Genomic DNA, 20,823 nt, shown 5'->3' with positions numbered 1-20,823 from the left:
CAGAATTAACCAAACACATTTTCCTGACTTTCTTAGTTGCATCTCAAAGCAAAAGCCATGGTCCGCAGAGAGCTTCCAAAGCATCAGAGGGATTTCATTGTTGAACGATATCAGTCAGGAGAAGGGTACAAAATAATTTCCAAAGCATTAGATATACCACGGAACACAGTGAAGACAGTTATCATCAAGTGGAAAAAATATGGCACAACAGAGACATTACCAAGAACTGGACGTCCCTCCAAAATTAATGAAAAGACAAGAGGAAAACTGGTCAGGGAGGCTTCCAAAAGGCCTACAGCAACATTCAAGGAACTGCAGGAATTTCTGGCAAGTACTGGCTGTGTGCTACATGTGACAACAATCTCCCGTATTCTTCATATGAATGGGCTATGGGGTAGGGTGACAAGACAGAAGCCTTTTCTTACAAAGAAAAATATCCAAGCCCGGCTGAAGTTTGCAAAAACAAACATCAAGTCCCCCAAAAGCACGTGGGAAAATGTGTTATGGTCTGATCAAACCAAGGTTGAGCTTTTTGGCCATAATTCCAAAAGGTATGTTTGGTGCAAAAAGTACAAAGCACATCACCCAAAGAACACCATACCCACAGTGAAGCATGGTGGTGGGAGCATCATGCTTTGGGGCTGTTTTTTTCAGCTGGACACGGGGCCTTAGTCAGGCTGGAGGGAATTATGAACAGTTCCAAATACCAGGCAATTTTGGCACAAAACCTTCAGGCGTCCATTAGAAAGATGAAGAGGAGGTTCACCTTTCAGCACGACAACGACCCAAAGCACACATCCAAATCCACAAAAGCATGGCTTCACCAGAAGAAGATTAACATTTTGGAATGGCCCAGCCAGAGCCCAGACCTGAATCCAATTGAACATTTGTGGGGTGATCTGAAGAGGGCTGTGCACAGGAGATGTCCTCGCAATCTGACAGATTTGGAGCACTTTTGCAAAGAAGAATGGGCAAATATTGCCACGTCAAGATGTGGCATGTTAATAGACTCCCACTCAAAAAGGCTGAGTGCTGTAATAAAATCAAAAGGTGCTTCAACAAAGTATTAGTTTAAGGGTGTGCACACTTATGGAACCAGGTCAAATATGTTTTATTTCAACTGGATTGTTCATGTTATGGCTCACATTAAAGGTGGAAAAAGTCCTGACATGATTTATCTTTATCTCATTCTTTTACATCACAAGAATCTGGCATTTTAACAGGGGTGTGTAGACTTTTATATATCCAATGTACGTTTGTGTACTTAAAAGTCTGATATGTTTACTATGCTGTAGGTTAATGAGGTAATCCTTTTGAATGGACTAAAATGTATGGGGATTGTTTTGACTAAAGTGGCTCACTGTTTTTGACAATAACTGGACTAAATCATTATTCAAATGATGTTAATCTGACTGAAACTTTAAGATATTCCAGTCAAAATGACAAAAACTATACTAAATCAGAAAAGGGTGCCATAATGAACACTGGTGTGTGCGTGTCCAGACATGCTTAGTGTATGTGTGCAGTTTCACTGTGCAGATACTTTACTCCTGGGTGGTGAATTTCACTGAATATATAGCACAGCAGCACTTCAAAGAGCAGTAACTCTATCATGCGATATGTGATACTAATTATAACCACTCCACCAGTGAAACACAAGACTACTCAACCAGATTAACAATTTTTAGTGACTCTCTACAGCATGGCTGACTACACAAAAGCATTAAAATAGATTCAGTGAACAACTATAATGTGACAAACAATGGAATAATAAGTCAAATCTACTTGAAATTTTTTCTGTGAATACGGATCTATGGCGTTTCAACATAAGTTTCAATGTGAGACTGTGGATAAATAAAATGCTGCCTTCAAGTCAATCACTCTGTGTAAAAATAAACAGTGGATGTCAAATGTCTACCAGTCTTATTGAAAAGGTGGTTTTAGTTTAAGGCTGATACCATGATTTTATATATTTTTAAAGTTATTTCTCCACTTGATTGTGTCGTCTCCAGGTTTGACCTGCTGGCCAATGGAGGTGCGGCACTGACCTTGAGATTGGAGCGTGCCCCTTTTCCCATAATGCACCGCACCGTTTGGCTGCCCTGGAATGTATTCCACGTGATGGAAACAATAGTGATGAAGAGGGAGGACAACGACATTCCCAGCTGTTATCTCAGCGGCCTACAAAGGCCCAGCCCAGTCATCCTGGCCTCACCTCTGTCCACCTTCTACAGAAGTTCCCCTGAGGACAGCCCTGTCATACCCGAAACCCAGGTCAGATGAACTCTAGTCTAATACGTACTGCAAACTCTAGCCATTTTCTGAGTACTCTAAAAAGCAGATGGTACAGGTGCTGGTCATATAATTAGAATATCATAAAGAAGATGATTTATTTCAGTAATTCCATTCAAAAAGTGAAACTTGTATAATGTACACATTAATTCCACACAGACTGATATATTTCAAGGGTTTTTTCTTTTAATTTTGATGATTATAACTGACAACTAATGAAAACCCCAAATTCAGTATCTCAGAAAATTTGAATATTGTGAAAAGGTTCAATATTGAAGACACCTGGTGTCACACTCTAAACACCTGCAAAGGCCTTTAAATTGTCTCTCAGTCTAGTTCTGTAGGCTGCACAATCATGGGGAAGACTGCTGACTTGACAGCTGTCCAAAAGACGACCATTGACACCTTGCACAAGGAGGGCAAGACACAAAAGGTCATTGCTAAAGAGGCTGGCTGTTCACAGAGCTGTGTCCAAGCACATTAATAGAGAGGCAAAGGGAAGGAAAAGATGTGGTAGAAAAAAGTGTACAAGCAATAGGGATAAACGCACCCTGGAGAGGATTGTGAAACAAAACCCATTCAAAAATGTGAGGGAGATTCACAAAGAGTGGACTGCAGCTGGAGTCAGTGCTTCAAGAACCACCACGCACAGACGTATGCAAGACATGGGTTTCAGCTGTCGCATTCCTTGTGTCAAGCCACACTTGAACAAGACAGAAGCGTCTCGCCTGGGCTAAAGACTAAAAGGACTGGACTGATGCTGAGTGGTCCAAAGTTATGTTCTTTGATGAAAGTAAATTTAGCATTTCCTTTGGAAATCAAGGTCCCAGAGTCTGGAGGAAGAGAGGAGAGGCACAGGATCCACGTTGCTTAAAGTCCAGTGTAAAGTTTCAACAGTCAGTGATGGTTTGGGGTGCCATGTCATCTGCTGGTGTTGGTCCACTGTGTTTTGAGGTCCAAGGTCAACACAGCCGTCTACCAGCACTTCATGCTTCCTGCTGCTGACCAACTTTATGGAGATGCAGATTTCATTTTCCAACAGGACTTGGCACCTATACAAAGTGCCAAAGCTACCAGTACCTGGTTTAAGGACCATGGTATCCCTGTTCTTAATTGGCCAGCAAACTCGCCTGACCATAACCCTATAGAAAATCTATGGGCTATTGTGAAGAGGAAGATGCGATACGCCAGACCCAACAATGCAGAAGAGCTGAAGGCCACTATCAGAGCAACCTGGGCTCTCATAACACCTGAGCAGTGCCACAGACTGATCGAATCCATGCCACGCCGCATTGCTGCAGTAATTCAGGCAAAAGGAGCCCCAACTAAGTATTGAGTGCTGTACACGCTCATACTTTTCATGTTCATAATTTTCAGTTGGCCAACATTTCTAAAAATGATTTTTTTGTATTGGTCTTAAGTAATATTCAAATTTTTGGAGATACTGAATTTGGGATTTTCATTAGTTGTCAATTATAATCATCAGAATTAAAAGAAAAAATACGTGAAATATATCAGTCTGTGTGGAATGAATGTATACATTATACAAGTTTCACTTTTTGAATGGAATTACTGAAATAAATCAACTTTTTGATGATATTCTAATTATATGACCAGCACCGGTATAGTTAAAGATGCACTCTACAATTTTTGGCCCCTGGTAGTAGAAGTGGTGCTGTCGAGCCAATAACAGTCCTCAACCTGTGCCTGTTTCTGCCCTATGTTTTTATTTTATATTTACTGAATTATTATTTAACCAGCAAAGTCACTTGAGAACCAATTCTCGTTTTCGAGGATGACCTGGCCCAAAACTATGAATACAAGTAAACATTACATTAAAATGAATACAGATGGGTCAAGGAAGGGATATCCACGGTTGCGCTCTTCCGCAGTGCAGGTTACTATTGACAGCAGGTATTACGAAAGTCAGCAAAAAGTGGATAGCAGTGACAGTCGTCAAGTGTGAAGGGAGTTGTGAAGTTTTGAAGACTGTTGAAGTACAGAGTTACAAAGATGGCTGAGTAGTATATGTTACATTTAATTTGCGTGGGAGTTTTTAAGCAGGAATGTTAAAGATTACATTGCCTCAGTGAAGCATTGGCCGGATGTTTTACAAATACTGTTGTGTTTGAAGGATGCCTTATTTAAATTGTATCAAAACATAGATCTGGGTAAGATCAGACAAACTTGCTAAAGCATTGAATGTTCACAGTAGCACAATGGGCTCCATCATTGTAAAATGGAAGAAGTTGGAAAACACCAAGACCAAGACTTTGACCGTCTGGCCAAACTAAGTAACCGGGCAAGAAGGGCCTTAATCAGGAGGTAAACAAGAGCCCAGTGGCTCTTCAGAGTTTCTCTGCAGAGATGGGAGATCCTGTCCAAAAGACAACTACCTCTGTGGCACACCACCAATCAGGCATTTATAGTAGAGCATTGAATCCACTCCTGGGTAAATGACATGGCATGCCACATGAAGGACTCTGAGAGCATAAGGAAACATTCTCAGGTCTAATTTTGAGACCAAAATCTAATTATTACACTTGAATGCCACGGACTACAAGGTACCGCTTCATTACCTGGCTAATACCATCTCTATGCTGAAGCATGGTGCTGGGAGCATCATGCTATACTTCACAACTGCAGGGACTGGTCATGATTAAAAGGAAGGATGAATGGAGCAAAATAGAGGGGGATCCTTGATGAAAAACCTGACTCAAAGTGCAGAGGAGTGAAATTTATCTTTTAGCACTGCAATGACCCAAAGCACACAGCCAAGACAACCAGGGGGACCTGAGGATTGCTGTTCACTGATGCTCCCCATCCAATCTGATAGAGATTGAGAGGCTGTACAAGAACGAATGGGAGAACTCACCCAACTAAAGTTGTGCTCAGTTAGAGGCAAACCCAAGATTTGAAGCTGTTATCTCATGCCAAAGGGGCTTCTACAAACTGCTGAATGAACGATCAGAATACTTACTGCACCATTCAAAAGTCTGTACACACTTGAATTCAAGAGAATAAGTGAGGTAAGTGTGTCCAAATGTTTAACTGGTACTGTATATATGTGAGGTATTTCAGTTATCTTTTAAATTCATCTAAAAACATGGTCATTATGGGTTGTAGTGGGTAAAATGATGGCAAAACAAATCAGTTAACAATTTAATTTATACCACAACCAAATGTGGAGAAAGTGAAGGGGTTTAAATAATTTTCTGAAGAGATTGTAAGGCAGACACTTCAGTACATTAGGCACATTAAACTTAAGCACAGGTTAAGAAGTAAATGTTTCTGCACTGTCAGATTCCAGAAATGTCTTTATTCCATATGTTTTTGTTAGATGTTTACTAGAAACGTTGCACTTGAAGTTGGCATCTCACCATGAAAGGCTTAGTTATATTAACGGTGAGTCATGTAGTCATTATATTAACCGTGTGTTAGTTCAGCTCTGTGGTCTGGAGTGCTTTCCAGACTCATTTTAAACTCAACAATCTTATTTCTTGGGAGGAGTTAAAAGGATGAGTTAATTCGCATTTTAATAAGAAATGTGTTTGTCACTAGGACCTCATGTACATGTGATTGATTTCATTGATTGATGACACCCTCCTCCCCCTCTGCTATCTTAGTTGGAGCAGATTTATCTTGTGAAAAATATTTTCTCTTAAATAAGGTTATGTACTGCGGTGTCCCACTTCTCTCTGTATTCTGGTTAGAGCCAGTTGGCACTGTTCTTTGAAGGGAGTAGTACACAACTTTGTATGAGATGTTCAGTTTCTTGGCAAGTTCTTAGTTTCTGGCCATTTTGAGCCTGTAATCAAACCCACAATTGCTGATTCTGTAGATACTCAACTAGTCTTAAGAAGGCCAATTTTATTACTTCTTTAATCAGCACAACGTTTTGCAGCTGTGCTGACATAATTGCAAAAGTGTTTTCTATTGATCACATTAAAAGTATATACTTGGATTAGCAAAGAATGTGCCGTTGTAATACAGGACTGATGTTAATCCGATATTAGGCCTCATTACGCCTACAGTATGTATATATTCCATAAAAAATCTGCCGTTTCCAGCTACAATAGTCATTTACAACATTAACAATGTCTACATTGTATTTCCGATCCATCTGATGTTAATTTAATGGACAAAAAGTCTGCCTTTCTTTTCAAAACAAGGACATTTCTAAGTGACCACAAAGTTTTGAATGGTAGTCTACATCTCAATATTTTTGGTACCTTTCGTTTATGTTTTCTACCCTAAATCATAGGTCCTCAATGAGGAAGTGGCCATACCCGGAAGTGACCTCAATCTGGTCTACCTCAGCTCCCGCACGTCTGGCTACAAGCCCATCCTCAAAGTCCTCATGACCCAGGAACGACTCCCAGTTGGACTGATGAAGGTTCACCTGACGATTGCTGTCATGGGAAGACTGTTCCAGAAACTGTTACCTGCCTTTCCTGACCTTTCTTACACGTTTGTCTGGGACAAGACAGACGCCTATAACCAGAAGGTCTTTGGCTTTGCAGAGGCTGTTGGTGAGTGTCTGTCCATGCTGAAACACAAATGTCCGAATAATGTTAGGTGAATGTAATCGGCCAGTAGTGTCAGATCCAAATGGAATATCGGAGGTTGAACTTTAAATTAACTCCACAGATTTCTTTTCTTTGAACGTCACCCTTTTTTGACCGCCGGATTAATGTTTGTTTTGAGATTACTGTATTTCTGAAGGGCATTGCTCTGCTGACTTCACACTTTTTTTCTTGTGTAATTACTCAATATTTGAGCCACCAGAGAAACTGTGCCCACACTGCTGTATTTTGCTCCTAAATGTATTTATTTTAATATATAACACAAATGCATACAGAGGCATTCTGTTCAGAGGAGTAGTAGTACATCAGACATTCTTTTAGTGGAGTTATATTAATCAGTAATATTAGCATACTGATCACATTCTTCCGAGAGCATACGGTACCAGCTCATAGTTTGGACACATTAACCATGGGTGAGTGTGTCCAAACTTCTGACTGGTACTGTAAATACCTACAGAGAAGTTTCTTCAGCTGTAAATAGATTTGGTTTACAAGATTTGATTTACAAGAATAACCCTCATTCTTCATATTTTTACCAGCTCCTTGTAGGTCCTCATGTGATTCATTCAAGCATTCCGGCCTGCAGGGTGCATGGCTAATATACCACAGTTAAAGAATCTTCTCATGCCCAACGTAACACAGTGCCTGGATAAAGCTTTGAGCATTCAGAGTTGAAACCACCTGTTTTCTAATTTACTTCATACCCTTGTTGTTTCTAGTGTCTGTGGGCTATGAGTATGAATCTTGCTTGGATTTGATCCTCTGGGAGAAGAGGACCGCAATTTTACAAGGTTATGAACTGGATGCTTCCAACATGGGAGGATGGATATTGGACAAGCACCATGTATTGGACATTCAAAACGGTAAGAATTATTTTATTTGTTACATGGATTGTGCGCGTGCGTGCGCGTGTGCGTAGGACGGCAGCATTACAGACAAGTGGTCTAAAACATGAATCAGCTATTAATTCTTGGGTAAAGATCAAGTGTTTCATCATCTCATTTACAGATAATAGAAGAGTTTCAACAGATCGATCATTCGTCGTAATGACGGAATAAATCTGTTACCAAGACGCCGGTTGCAGAGCTTCCATCCCACTCGTCTCCCTTTTGTTTTGTAAGAAGTCCTTTGGCCCTGAGGGGATATGTTTCTCCAGATGCTTGGGGTAGTTCACCTGAATCACAAAATATTACAACGGTTTCCCTAACCTGCGAATCGTTAATACAGAAGAACCACAATCCTTGCATTGGCTTTGTATTCCTAGCAATGCTTTTCTGAAATGCTAAAGGTCTACTCAGTTGCTTGTGTTGAGCAATCAATTTTTAAGACGTTTTTGACATGTTGGAATGTGGTTCAGGGCAACAGAAGTGCCAGGCAGTTATTCTGAAATATCTCCTTGTGTGCCAAGCCTGCAGCTGTAAATCGTTGCTGGTATGTGTGTGTATTTGTGTGTAGGCTACAAGTCCCTCCCCCTCAAAGCGTTAGCCATACATTGCTTACCAGTTGATTTAGAAGACAGGAAGACATCTCTAAATACCGAAGAATGGATTCAGTTTTTTTCTAAGTCTTGTTAAGGAAAGGGTCATTATCATATTTCACAATGTATTTAATAATACAGTGCCTTGCAAAATTGTACAGACCAATTCTGTGACATTGAATTATGAATGTTACATTGCCATTTGGTTGTGTTTAATATTTTATTTTGAAACATGAACTTGCAAAGTTATTTATTGTAAACTTTGCAAATATTTTTGTGAAATATTTGTTTGCAAAAGATTACCTTACCTTTGGCTGCACCATTACAACCTCTGCCATATTTGCTGAAGGAAAACCCCACTGTTGTGGGGTAGCAAGGTAGCAAGAGGAAATTCTTCTTTTAGCAAAACAATGGTCCTAAGACCTAGTACTAATGGAGTAGCTCAAGAACAGAAATATAGTTGTCCTACAATGGACCAGTCAAGATCTTGTTCCCAATCCTATTGAGGATCTATGGCACTATTTGCAAATTGCAGTCAAGCAATGCCCAACTCACCTGAACAAACTTTCACAGTGAAAACTGTGAAAATTCTTACCTCTGATTTCAGATTGTTAGTGAAAAACAAATTAGGCACCATCTCAAAGCGAGTGATAGGTTGTAATCTCCTCTATGATATTTTAAATGAAGGAGACAGTCAAGTTGAATGGCACAAACAGATGAAAGGGTGACAAATTCTTAGAGACAACTGTGACAAACCCCGAGAGTTGGAGAGGCGTTACTGTCACTCAAACCAGATGGGCAAAAGGAAAAGGCCTAGTGCAATGTTATCATTGGCCTGTTGACAATATGCCCAGAACCAACACCAGTGTTTCCCTCTTATTGTAATCAGAGTGGCACACTGCCGCTGCTAAATTGCGATGCGCCGCCACCAAGCTGTGCACAGTTTACCATCATGCGCAGTGCGCTATTGCATCAGAGCGAAGTAACAATGTCCGGCACCTGACGTTCGTAATATCAAGCAAGCGAGTTAAGTCAGAGAAAGGTAACTAGCTCTGTCTGTGCCTGTGCACATATGTTTTGAACAGTCAGTAAGTGGCTGTCACACTGATAAAAAGAAAGTAGCCATCATCTGAGCGACAACCAAAGAAACTAGCTAGCTAGCTAACTGTAACAGCTTGATAGCTACAATCGGCTACAATAGATTCACATCATGCAGGCAACATTAGTGATTCAACAGCAACAATCCGATTTTCATATTTTTATTCAAAACAAAAGCGGTGTATGTATAGTGTATATTGGGTACAGGGAAAACTGTGGGAAAAATATAAATGAAACAAAATTTCTAACATAATAGACCTTAAGTAAGTTAATGTAGAGAACATATATAATATAGAAGCTTGGTAGAGAGATTGTGTTAATTCCAACCACACTTTATTTTCCATTCCAACACACCCCCATACCCCATAATGTATACAAGGGATACATTTTGTGGAAAAACTATTCAGTGCCGCTGTGAATGTATTGCAGCGCTATATGATTACGGGTTCCCTTAATTCTTTTGAGCAGTGTATACTATGTTGATTGACAAACAAGTAGTATACATACACTGCTCAAACAAAATAAGGGAACACAATCTTCACAGTATAACATCAAGACAATTCAACTTGAGGGATATCAATCTGTCCAGTTAGGAAGCATAAGCGATTGGGAATCAGTGTCACCTGTTTTGATGCAAATGAGTGACAATTGGTGCGCTGGAGAGGCAACAGTAAGACAACCCTCAGAAAGGGAATGGATTTGCAGGTGGTATCCACAGACTGAGAAATTGCTCTCTCCTTATCCTTCCTGACAGATTCTTCTCTAGTTTTGCTAGTGTCCTTGTCACTACTGGTATCATGAGGCGGTACCTGCAGCCCATTCAGGTTGCTCAGGCAGTCCAGCTCCTCCAGGATGCCACATCCATACGTGCTGTACCAAGAAGGTTTGCTGGGTCTCCCAGTACAGCTTTAAGAGCATGGAGGAGATACCAGGGGACGGGCTGTAGCACGAGGAGAGCTGGACAGGGCCGTAGAATGGCATCCCAGCAGCAGGACCAGTATCTGGAGGAACAGGAGGAGCACTGCCAGAGTTCTACAAAATGACCTCCAGCGGGCTACTGGTGTGCATGTTTCCCACCAAACTGTCAGAAACTGACTCGATGAAGGTGTCACAAGGGCCAGACATCCTCTAGTGTTCACAGCCCAGCACCGTGCAGCTCGATTGGCATTAACCAAAGAACACCAGAATTGGCAGGTATGCCATTGGCGCCCCGTTGTCTTCACAGATAGGCAAGTTCACACTGACCACATGTGAGAGACGTGAAAGAGTCTGGAGATGCCGTAGTGAACGTTATGCTGCCTGCAACATCATCTATTCTAGCCTGACCGTTTTGACGGTGGGTCAGTGATTGTCTGGGGAGGCATATCCTTGGAGGGTCGCACAGACCCTCACAGATGTGCTAGCCAACTGTACCCTGACTACTGTTAGGTACTGGGCTGGTACAGTGGGCCCTGGGTTCCTCCTGGTGCAGGACAATAACCGGCTTCATGTGGCCAGAGTGTGAAGGCAGTTCCTGGATGACGGAGGCATTGATGCCATTGACTGGTCCTCATGTTTCCTAGACCTGAATCCAATTGAAACCCTTTGGGACATTCTGTGCATCCGACACTGCTAAGTAGCGCCACAGACTTTCCAGGAGCTCACTGATGACCTGATCCAGGTCTGGGAGGAGATCCCCCCCAGGACACCATCTGCCGTCTCATCAGGAGCATGCCCAGACATTGTCAGGAGTGAATACAGGCATGTGGGGGCCATACTCATTACTAAGTCACATGATTTGCGATTTCAGCCTGCGATTTCAATTACTTACTTAGATTTTAGGTGAGATTTTTTATCCAGTCCTAAATTGGTTGGCAATTTTGTTTTCCATTGACTGTTATGTTATTTTGTTCTTAACAGATTACGCAATGTATAGTAAAGATTTTGATCTTTAATATATTTAGTTAATTGAGATCTGATTTAAGTGTTCCCTTGATTTTTTTGAGCAGTTTATTTTTTCCTGCCACTATGTTCTTAGAGTTGTATACAGACAAGTAGTATTTTTGTTTCTGTTCCTCTTCTGTCAATTTTTTGTTCAACTCTTTTAATAGAATAAGTGAATATAGTTGCCTGTGACCAAAATATTATGAACATGGAAAAAAAACTAGTTGATGCTTATTGTTTTTATTATAGGTATTGTATAGGTATTGGCTGGGCATCTACAGTAATCACTTTCTAATTTAAGCGTTAAATGTACGTTTTTGATATGAAAATGGTGTTCCATACACTAGGTTTCGGATTAGCACAGGAACAGAGTTTTTGCCACTTCTCACAATAGTGCTGGCATTGGCCCATAAGTAGCTGCTCTTTAAACCCCTTAGCTTTTTCACCACATTCACTTCTTGCGGCATGGACTCGAACTACGTTTGCCTAGTTTTTCTTTCTTGTTTTTATCTGCTGAAACATCTACTCATTTAACTGTAGTAACAAAAAAACATTTGGATAGTATGCAAAAATATGGTTCAGGAAAATGTTCAACTGCAGAGTCTAGTGTGAAGAAATCGCGATTGTTTATCCCAAGTAAAAATGTATTCTCCGGTTGTTTTATTAAACATTGAAAATATCTGACATTTACCTGAACCAAATCTGTCAAAAACATCTAACACACTCTTTAAAAGTTTTGCCAAGATTTAGAAAAGAACGTTAAAAGTGTTCCAGCTTGACGGGCTCCGGAGCATTGTGTTTCATCTCACCTGTCTCGAGGTGCAGAGCTAGCTCATTTGAGCGCCTTCACACAGCAGCCTCCGCTCACAGCAGGGTGGATTGCACTCTCTAGATGTAAAGCTTAGTGATAAGCAGATGTTTAGATGCAATGTGCGTTTCATCTCCTGCGTAATGATATTCCATTTGTCTTCATCCAAAAATGAGGCATATTATGTTTATTAGGTTTGCAGGTTGAGCATAATTGTTTTGGTTTTATATTGATACATGAACCACTGAATTTAACGACACCTGCGGAATTAGATGTCTTATTTTCCTTTTTTCCAAATAGTTTTCACAGCTTCGCTATTACTTTATTTTCATTTTTACATTTGCCCCAATCAGACACCTTTAAAAGAATTTAGCAGGATCGTACTTTCCTCTTCTACTTCTCCCTGCCTGTCAACAGCGTAATCAATTTGCTGACGTCACCGAGTCCTCGGTTTCCAGTTCCATCCGCGTTGCCCCACAGATAGCACGTGGAATCTGGGAGTGTTAAGCGGTTAAACGGCTGCCCAGGCAACAGACGCTGCACAGTCCTGCCACCAAACTTCACGTTTGTTCATTTCCCACACACGAAATGGCAAATGATTGATGCACATTAGAGGGAAAAGCTTATAACTCATGTAAAAAGAATGTATTCCCTTTATGTTGCCTTAATGCGTTCTGCTCATTGGTGGCTGGTTCGGGACGAGTCATGAATCACACGGAATAGTCTTACAGTCTGTAGGCACTTAAAGTAACTGCCTAGTATATCCAGATTTCTATTATATATGACCTATAAATACTTAAAATATGAGTGAAATAGTTTTCTGTCACCATAATGTTAATTAGGTATGTTACGAAGCAGCTTTTCTGTGTTGAAATGGTGCGGGTGTACCCCCAATAACCCAATGGTGTGGGTGTGTACAGTCCTTTAAAAATATTCATCCAAGTAGACTGCTAATTTGTCAGCTCATCCCTCTCGGTGCATGCTGAGGCTGGATACTGTCGCAATCCAGACGTAACAGTGTGATATCAGTCCTTTAATCTCCCTCTGAATGCCTTGTCTGTCAGAGCGACTCACCTACGTTTTAGATCAACCTTGGCCAAGCTAAACCAAAAATTGTACAAATGGGGAGCTAATGAGTTTCCGCTTGGCACTCAGCATTAAGGATATGAGATGGAGTGAGGCCCTGTGGTAGGCCAGCCTCAGATCCAGGTTGTGTACTTCAAGCTGCCTCACATGAAAGCAGGAGGATATAGGCTCTTTCTATATAAACCATCCTGGCTCACTAAAACCTAGGTCTCTTGAAGGCTACTAGTACTCCTTGCTTTCCCTGTCGGAGGATTTGCCAGTACACTGATGTTAAGAAGTTTCTTCTTGCATTCTTCGGCGAGGACTAGGATCCCTCTGGGGAATGTATGACTAGACGCTCTGTCTGAGCTGGAGATATTCCCCTCTTGCCTGCACATTTCCCCGAACCACCACATAATTCGCCATCCCTACATCTTTCTCTGTAGCTGTAAAGGGGCTATAGGCCATCAGTTAAAACATGGTGTGTGTGTGTGTGTGTGTGTGTGTGTGTGTGTGTGTGTGTGTGTGTGTGTGTGTGTGTGTGTGTGTGAGATTAAAGGAATGGGAGGTTTTGCCCTCAGATGAAGGTAGAAATGTAGCTGTATTTTCTCTAACACTGCACTAACTATGCAGACTTAACGGGGAATGTTTCTTCCCCAAATTTAAAACAAATTACAAAAATGATGTAATAAATGCATAGCTCCCTGCCACACCCAGAGTGGAGAAACCAACCAGGACAATAACATCACAACCTGTGACTTTATCAATATTTCACTGGTGTCCCATTTCTGTGTTGTCCTGCTAATTATATTACTCATCTAGTTTTTCAGCGCTGATGTTTGTCTGTATGTTTGCTTAGGCTTTGTCCGTGAAAACACTTACCATGCTAATAAAATCCTCTTTAATTGAATTTATTGAAAGTATGCATGAGTCAGCGTGTAACAGTTGGACTCACAGCTTGTTGTTTGACCCTGACTGGATATAAAACGTGTAAATCCCGTTTGGAATGAATTTAGCATAGATTTAGTGACAGTCTTGAAATATCATTTTGCAAGTGGTTGCGTCATTGCTGTCGAACAGCCCATCTCAAAAGTGCTGTGTTCTCCACACACTGTCCACTCAGCTCCATCAGAAAGAGAAGAGTTTTGGGAGTTGTGTATTAGTACATTATAAATAGTGATAGTCGAGGTAAAATATGACTTTTTATTGCATAATTAGCTGGTTATTTGTAGCTAAACCCTTGGGGATCCTCGCTGCCGAGTCAGCCCTTATTCAGCATTAGATCAGTCATATAGCGGAGCAGACAGATGGATTGCAGTGCAGATAAAGCCCTACGGTTGGGTTTTTGATGGTGCCGCGCACAAAGCCGTCTCCCGGACAAGTAAAGCCCCAAGGTTGTGCGTTTGATCGCTAAACGCTCAAAGACATCACCCGGACCTATTTGTCTTTGTTAGCCATGCTTTTGCAAATGCTGTCCTCTACAAAAGACGCAGACTTTGGGATTGTCCTGCTGTGTCTTCATTTGAGATCTCCCACTCCATTAATTAGTCAGTGAATTTAACTTATCTGAAAGGGACAAACGGCAGCGAGACTGCACGTGATTTCACATAGGCCAACATGGAGATGCGCTGCCATGCGTGTGATGGTAATGTCAAGGGAAGTGGTGGCGCTCCTTTGGAGAATTCAAGCACCTCCATCAATACGCTAATGAAGACAGAGGGAGTTTCCTTTAAATCTGCTCCACCATGTCCCTACAAATAAAGTGAGAACTATATTTTCCCCTTGCCTAAACATTAATTGGTTAATGAATTAAAACATGTCTGCCTGTCAGTTAAAATATTTTACTTTTGGAAGGATTGTTGTGTGCTGTGTCCGTTTCACTGTAACTTCTGGGAGAATATGAAACCAGGTCTTGGAAAGACATTAAACAATAAACTTATTTTGATGAAGAGGTAAGTCTTAATTGATGAGTTTCAGAATCCCACTAAAACATTACTCACAAACTGGGGTCACAATTAAATTTGGAGTCACCATCAAATCTTTGGAATCGTTGACATTTAAAAGGACTCAATAAAATAAATACAAATACTGAGATGTACTCTATGCTCATAGAGAAAAATATTAAATTCTAACATACACTCACCTAAAGGATTATTAGGAACACCTGTTCAATTTCTCATTAATGCAATTATCTAATCAACCAATCACATGGCAGTTGCTTCAATGCATTTAGGGGTGTGGTCCTGGTCATGACAATCTCCTGAACTCCAAACTGAATGTCAGAATGGGAAAGAAAGGTGATTTAAGCAATTTTGAGCATGGCATGGTTGTTGGTGCCAGACGGGCCGGTCTGAGTATTTCACAATCTGCTCAGTTACTGGGATTTTCACGCACAACCATTTCTAGGGTTTACAAAGAATGGTGTGAAAAAGGAAAAACATCCAGTATGCGGGCGAAAATGCCTTGTTGATGCTAGAGGTCAGAGGAGAATGGGCCAACTGATTCAAGCTGATAGAAGAGCAACTTTGACCGAAATAACCACTCGTTACAACCGAGGTATGCAGCAAAGCATTTGTGAAGCCACAACACGCACAACCTTGAGGCGGATGGGCTACAACAGCAGAAGACCCCACCGGGTACCACTCATCTCAACTACAAATAGGAAAAAGAGGCTACAATTTGCACGAGCTCACCAAAATTGGACAGTTGAAGACCGGAAGAATGTTGCCTGGTCTGATGAATCTCCATTTCTGTTGAGAAATTCAGATGGTAGAGTCAGAATTTGGCGCAAACAGAATGAGAACATGGATCCATCATGCCTTGTTACCACTGTGCAGGCTGGTGGTGGTGGTGTAATGGTGTGGGGGATGTTTTCTTGGCACACTTTAGGCCCCTTAGTGCCAATTGGGCATCGTTTAAATGCCACGGCCTACCTGAGCATTGTTTCTGACCATGTCCATCCCTTTATGACCACCATGTACCCATCCTCTGATGGCTACTTCCAGCAGGATAATGGACCATGTCACAAAGCTCGAATCATTTCAAATTGGTTTCTTGAACATGACAATGAATTCACTGTACTGAAATGGCCCCCACAGTCACCAGATCTCAACCCAATAGAGCATCTTTGGGATGTTGGTGGAACGGGAGCTTCGTGCCCTGGATGTGCATCCCACAAATCTCCATCAACTACAAGATGCTATCCTATCAATATGGGCCAACATTTCTAAAGAATGCTTTCAGCACCTTGTTGAATCAATGCCATTAAGGCAGTTCTGAAGGCGAAAGGGGGTCAAACACAGTATTAGTATGGTGTTCCTAATAATCCTTTAGGTGAGTGTAGTTGGCCAATAGATATTGTTTTTTTAAAACGTTATCTTTTTAATCAACAGAAGAAAGTTTAACATGCCACTTGGACTTGTGTATTTTGGCCCACAGTGAGGAAAATGGATCAGTAAACAATGAAATGTGCAAGGGCTAACAAGAATTATGGACCTTTGTATGTAGCTTTGTGGGGTCACCAAGTCTACCAAACTATAATTAGACACGCCCCCATGCCCCCTCTACCAAACTACAATTGGACATGCCCCCATGCCCCCTCTACCAAACTACAATTATACACACCCCCCTGCCACCACTACAAAACTACAATTAGATACGCCCCCATGCCACCGCTTCCAAACTACAATTAAACATGCCCCCCTGCTGAATATTCTCATTGGAAAAATAATAACTAATCAACTGGCATTTGTGGAAATGCATTGGTCTTGTGGCTGGAACTATGTGGTGTGGATACATAACACTTGAATTAACATTTCGGCCTCACTCTCAAGTATGAGTTTTACATTAAAGGTAATGGGCTTCATGCTGTGTCTTTCCTAAGCATTGAAAACAGGGCTGCCAGTAACTAGAACCCTTATCTTTTTTAGATTGAGAGTAATGTTTTTTTTATATTGTATTATTTGAGGTGACTGGAATTACTACTACATGAGGCAGTTTTGTATACCTAGCCAGTCCAGGAGGTTTTTCAATAATTCCTTATGATTACACAAGACATTTTGTTTACATTATTATTTTGCATAATCTAATCAGTTCTCAATTTGCAGGTGTATTCAGGGAAAATACTAGGATTAAGCTCATCTCAGAGAGACAATGACTGTAATATTAACAATTCACACTGATCATCCAACTCATTAATCATCCGTTACGTAGAAAGCTCCTTACTGTATTTCTGTTTCCCCAGGAATCCTTTACAAAGGCAGCGGTGAGAACCAGTTCGTCTCACTGCAGCCTCCGGTCATCTCCACGATCATGGGAAACGGTAGACGCCGCAGCATCTCATGCCCCAGCTGCAATGGGCAGGCCCTGGGCAACAAACTCCTGGCGCCGGTGGCCCTGGCGTGGGGCAACGAGGGGAGCCTCTACGTGGGCGATTTCAACTACATCCGACGCATTTACCCGTCGGGCAACGTCACCAGTGTCATGGAGCTTGGGTTGGTTCAGGTTCTGCACAGCTCCCTAACGGTGGTGCATGATTGTATTGTTCTGTTTATTTCTCCATTAACCTTAGGTGTTTAGGTTTTTTTGTGGGCCTGAAATGGAGGGTCAGGTCTTTTGGGTTCTGACATTCGACCCTCAAATTAAGATTATTAAGGCTATTTGCAGGTAGTTTCTGTTTAATTGAACATGAAATGCATGGATGTGGTATTATTTTAAAAAGTACAGAACACCGTACTCCTTCATATTTTCTATACTTTTTTTATAGAGTAACCTTATTTTGAGTGTCCCAGAGTGTTTCTGTAGATGCCCTACAAATAGTCAGTATATTATCATTAACAGAGTAACTTTATCTTTTAACCCTAACCTTAACCATCACCCTAACCCTAACCCATACCCAAAACCTTATTCTAAACCTAACCCCTAACCTTAGCAAGCAGCTGTTTATCAACAGTGTGTTGAACGTTTGCTTATAGTATAACTATGTATAGGACATTAACAGAAAGACATTGTGAATCTCATATAGACTTTTAAGACAGGCTTGGAGCAGAAGCATGATGACAGAATAAACGGTGCAGAAATACGTAGGGCTTATGTGGAGATGGATCCCTGGCTCAGGAATAGGGACCACTGCAATGTTCTTCACTGTAAGGCCTGCAGAAACTGGCGGACCCTGGCTGCCATCAGTGCCTCCCTTCCCTCCAGCACTGCATTAAGGATTGTGCTATTTTTTTGGTTTTCTGACGGCCCTGACATTGATGTCTTAATGACCGAAGTTGCCTCTGCCGAAAGATCTGTGAAGGACACTGTATCATAGGATTCCATGTAGCTCCTGTGTGGTTCTGATTGTAAGAGCTTGGTTCTGGAAATCCAAGGGTTCAGGGTTCGATTCCCGCAGGGGGCTGGTATGAAAATGTGGGCGCTCTCTCTCTCGTTCTGGATTTTAGTGTCTGTACTCTGCTTAATGACTTAATGTAAATGTAAATGAGTGACAGACTAGTCTTCTTGCTCTGTTGGCTTGGAAAGTTAACTTTGAGGGGCATACATTGTTGTGCTGAAGGTTACAACCCCATTTGGGGCAGAACAAAATCCAGTCTGATACATAAACTTGAAAGGGTTGAACAAAGCACCGGCTTTGTTAGCCGTGTTCATTGAGCTGTAATTTAGTAGTTAGACTCACAAGTTGGTCACACAACTAACACACTAGCACAGTGTCCGATGTGATGGAATGGGCAAATAGAAAGTTTAACAGTTTAGTGTGGCATCTTTGCCAAATTCTTTACCTCAATTTGCCATATTATTGGGTCGATGTAGACCAGTTTTACAAGTTGGCCTGAATCACTAATAGGCTTCTTTTTCCAATTGGCATATTCAAAATATTCTGTTTTTCTGCCAAGCCCACTCACTATAAAGCATATGAAATCTGTCTACCGAGAGGCTGCAGTTGATCTGTTTGGATGCCCCTAACCCTCCCATTGCAATCACCAGTGATTGTGCACCAGGCATCAGTTCAGGAAACATGCCCACAAATCACATACAACACCCACAAGTACCTTAACCTGCTGCAGATTATGTTTTGAGACATGCATGGGAAGAGTTAAACACATGTTGGATTACTTGTAAAAAGGAATGCTGTTGTAATTCGCAATGCACATCCAGTAGGCTACAGTGGCTCTCAAGAGTATTCACCTACCTTGCACATTTCCACATTTTGTGTTACAACATTAAATAAGAAATTGATTTAATTAGGATTTTCCACCGCTGATCAACCCAAGAAAAGTAAAACATTTGAATAATTTTGTACATTTTTTCTTAATTACAAATACAAAACAGACTAGTGTCAGGGTGGGGTGAGAAGCTCGGTCACCCGGGAGGAGGTCGGAGTAGAGCCACTGCTCCTCCACATCGAGAGGGGTCAGCTGAGGTGGCTTGGGCATCTGTTTCGGATGCCTCCGGAGCGCCTTCCTGGGAAGGTGTTCCGGTCCCGTCCCACCGGGAGGAGACCCCAGGGAAGACCTAGGACACGCTGGAGGGACTATGTCTCCCGGCTGGCCTGGGAACGCCTCGGTGTCCCCCCGGAAGAGCTGGAGGAAGTGTCTGGGGAGAGGGAAGTCAGTGCATCCCGCGACCTGGCCCCGGATGAAGCGGAAGATGATGATGACAAATACAAAACAGGAAATAATTGATTGCATGAGAATTCACCCCCTTCAGTCAATATTGCGTTGACGCACCTTTGGCTGCAATTACAGACATCCATTTGGATAGGTCCCTACCAGCTTTGCACATCTGGACGCAGCAAGCAATTTTTGTCCATTCTTCATTGCAACATTGCTCAAACTTTATCAAGTTGAATGGGGACCTTTGGTAAACATCACTGTTCAATTCCTTCCATTTATTGTCAATAGGATTCTGATTTTGGCCTTGACTGGGCCCCTCCAGGACATTCACAGACTGATCCCTGAAACCACTCCAGTGTTGTCTTGGCTCTGCCCATTGAGTCATTGTTGTGCTGAAAGATTAATCTTAACTCCAGTCTGAGGTCCTGTGCGCTCTGGATCAGATTTTCTTCAAGAACCTCTCCGTATTTTGCTGCATTCATATTTCCCTCAATCTTGATCTCCCAGTCTGAGGAGCATTCCCATAGCATTTCCTGCCTGTTGGGCCTCCCCCAGATAGGGCCACAGTGTCACCGGACCCCCCTGTCTCAGCCCCAAGGTCTTACGCTGCTATATTATTGTGCTGGAGGAGTAGGGTCAGTTCTCCTTCTCCACTATAAATCCTTGTAGATATAAGGAATACATTTTCAAAATGTTCCCTGTCTCCTGCCGTTTTAAACTTAGGAGGACATGAGGAGTACCTGGCTTGAAAGACCCGTTGCTGTCCCTGTCTAAAGGCCTCCTGGTTGTTTTGCAGATCAAGACGATACCTGATGATTTTAGCTGCCACTGTGCTGACACCCCCATCCTCCCCATTGTTGTCCCTGTCCTTGTCCATCTGGTCATGCTTCCGACCTGGACTAAGTTTAAATAGACTCTGGACTCACAAGCATTTATTAATTATTACAATTTGTACTCGAT

General features: G+C 41.8%; 1 protein-coding gene across 5 annotated transcripts in view; it reads left to right on the top strand.

The window, feature by feature from the left end:
* si:dkey-237h12.3 (teneurin-3) overlaps window positions 1-20,823 on the top strand; it is a 142,528-nt gene that overhangs the window by 101,554 nt on the left and 20,151 nt on the right. For all 5 annotated transcript variants that reach the window (XM_020046123.3, XM_020046122.3, XM_020046121.3 and 2 more), the window contains 4 exons: window positions 2,013-2,274; window positions 6,557-6,824; window positions 7,598-7,741; window positions 17,493-17,742. In XM_020046123.3, the coding sequence (XP_019901682.3) occupies window positions 2,013-2,274; window positions 6,557-6,824; window positions 7,598-7,741; window positions 17,493-17,742 (924 nt within the window). The remainder of the gene's footprint in view (window positions 1-2,012; window positions 2,275-6,556; window positions 6,825-7,597; window positions 7,742-17,492; window positions 17,743-20,823) is intronic.

The sequence above is a fragment of the Esox lucius genome, chromosome 4 (genome assembly GCF_011004845.1).
Source record: "Esox lucius isolate fEsoLuc1 chromosome 4, fEsoLuc1.pri, whole genome shotgun sequence".
Classification (NCBI taxonomy): Eukaryota; Metazoa; Chordata; class Actinopteri; order Esociformes; family Esocidae; genus Esox; species Esox lucius.
The sequence above is the reverse complement of the archived record's forward strand: the minus strand, read 5'-3'. Positions and strand labels throughout refer to the sequence as shown.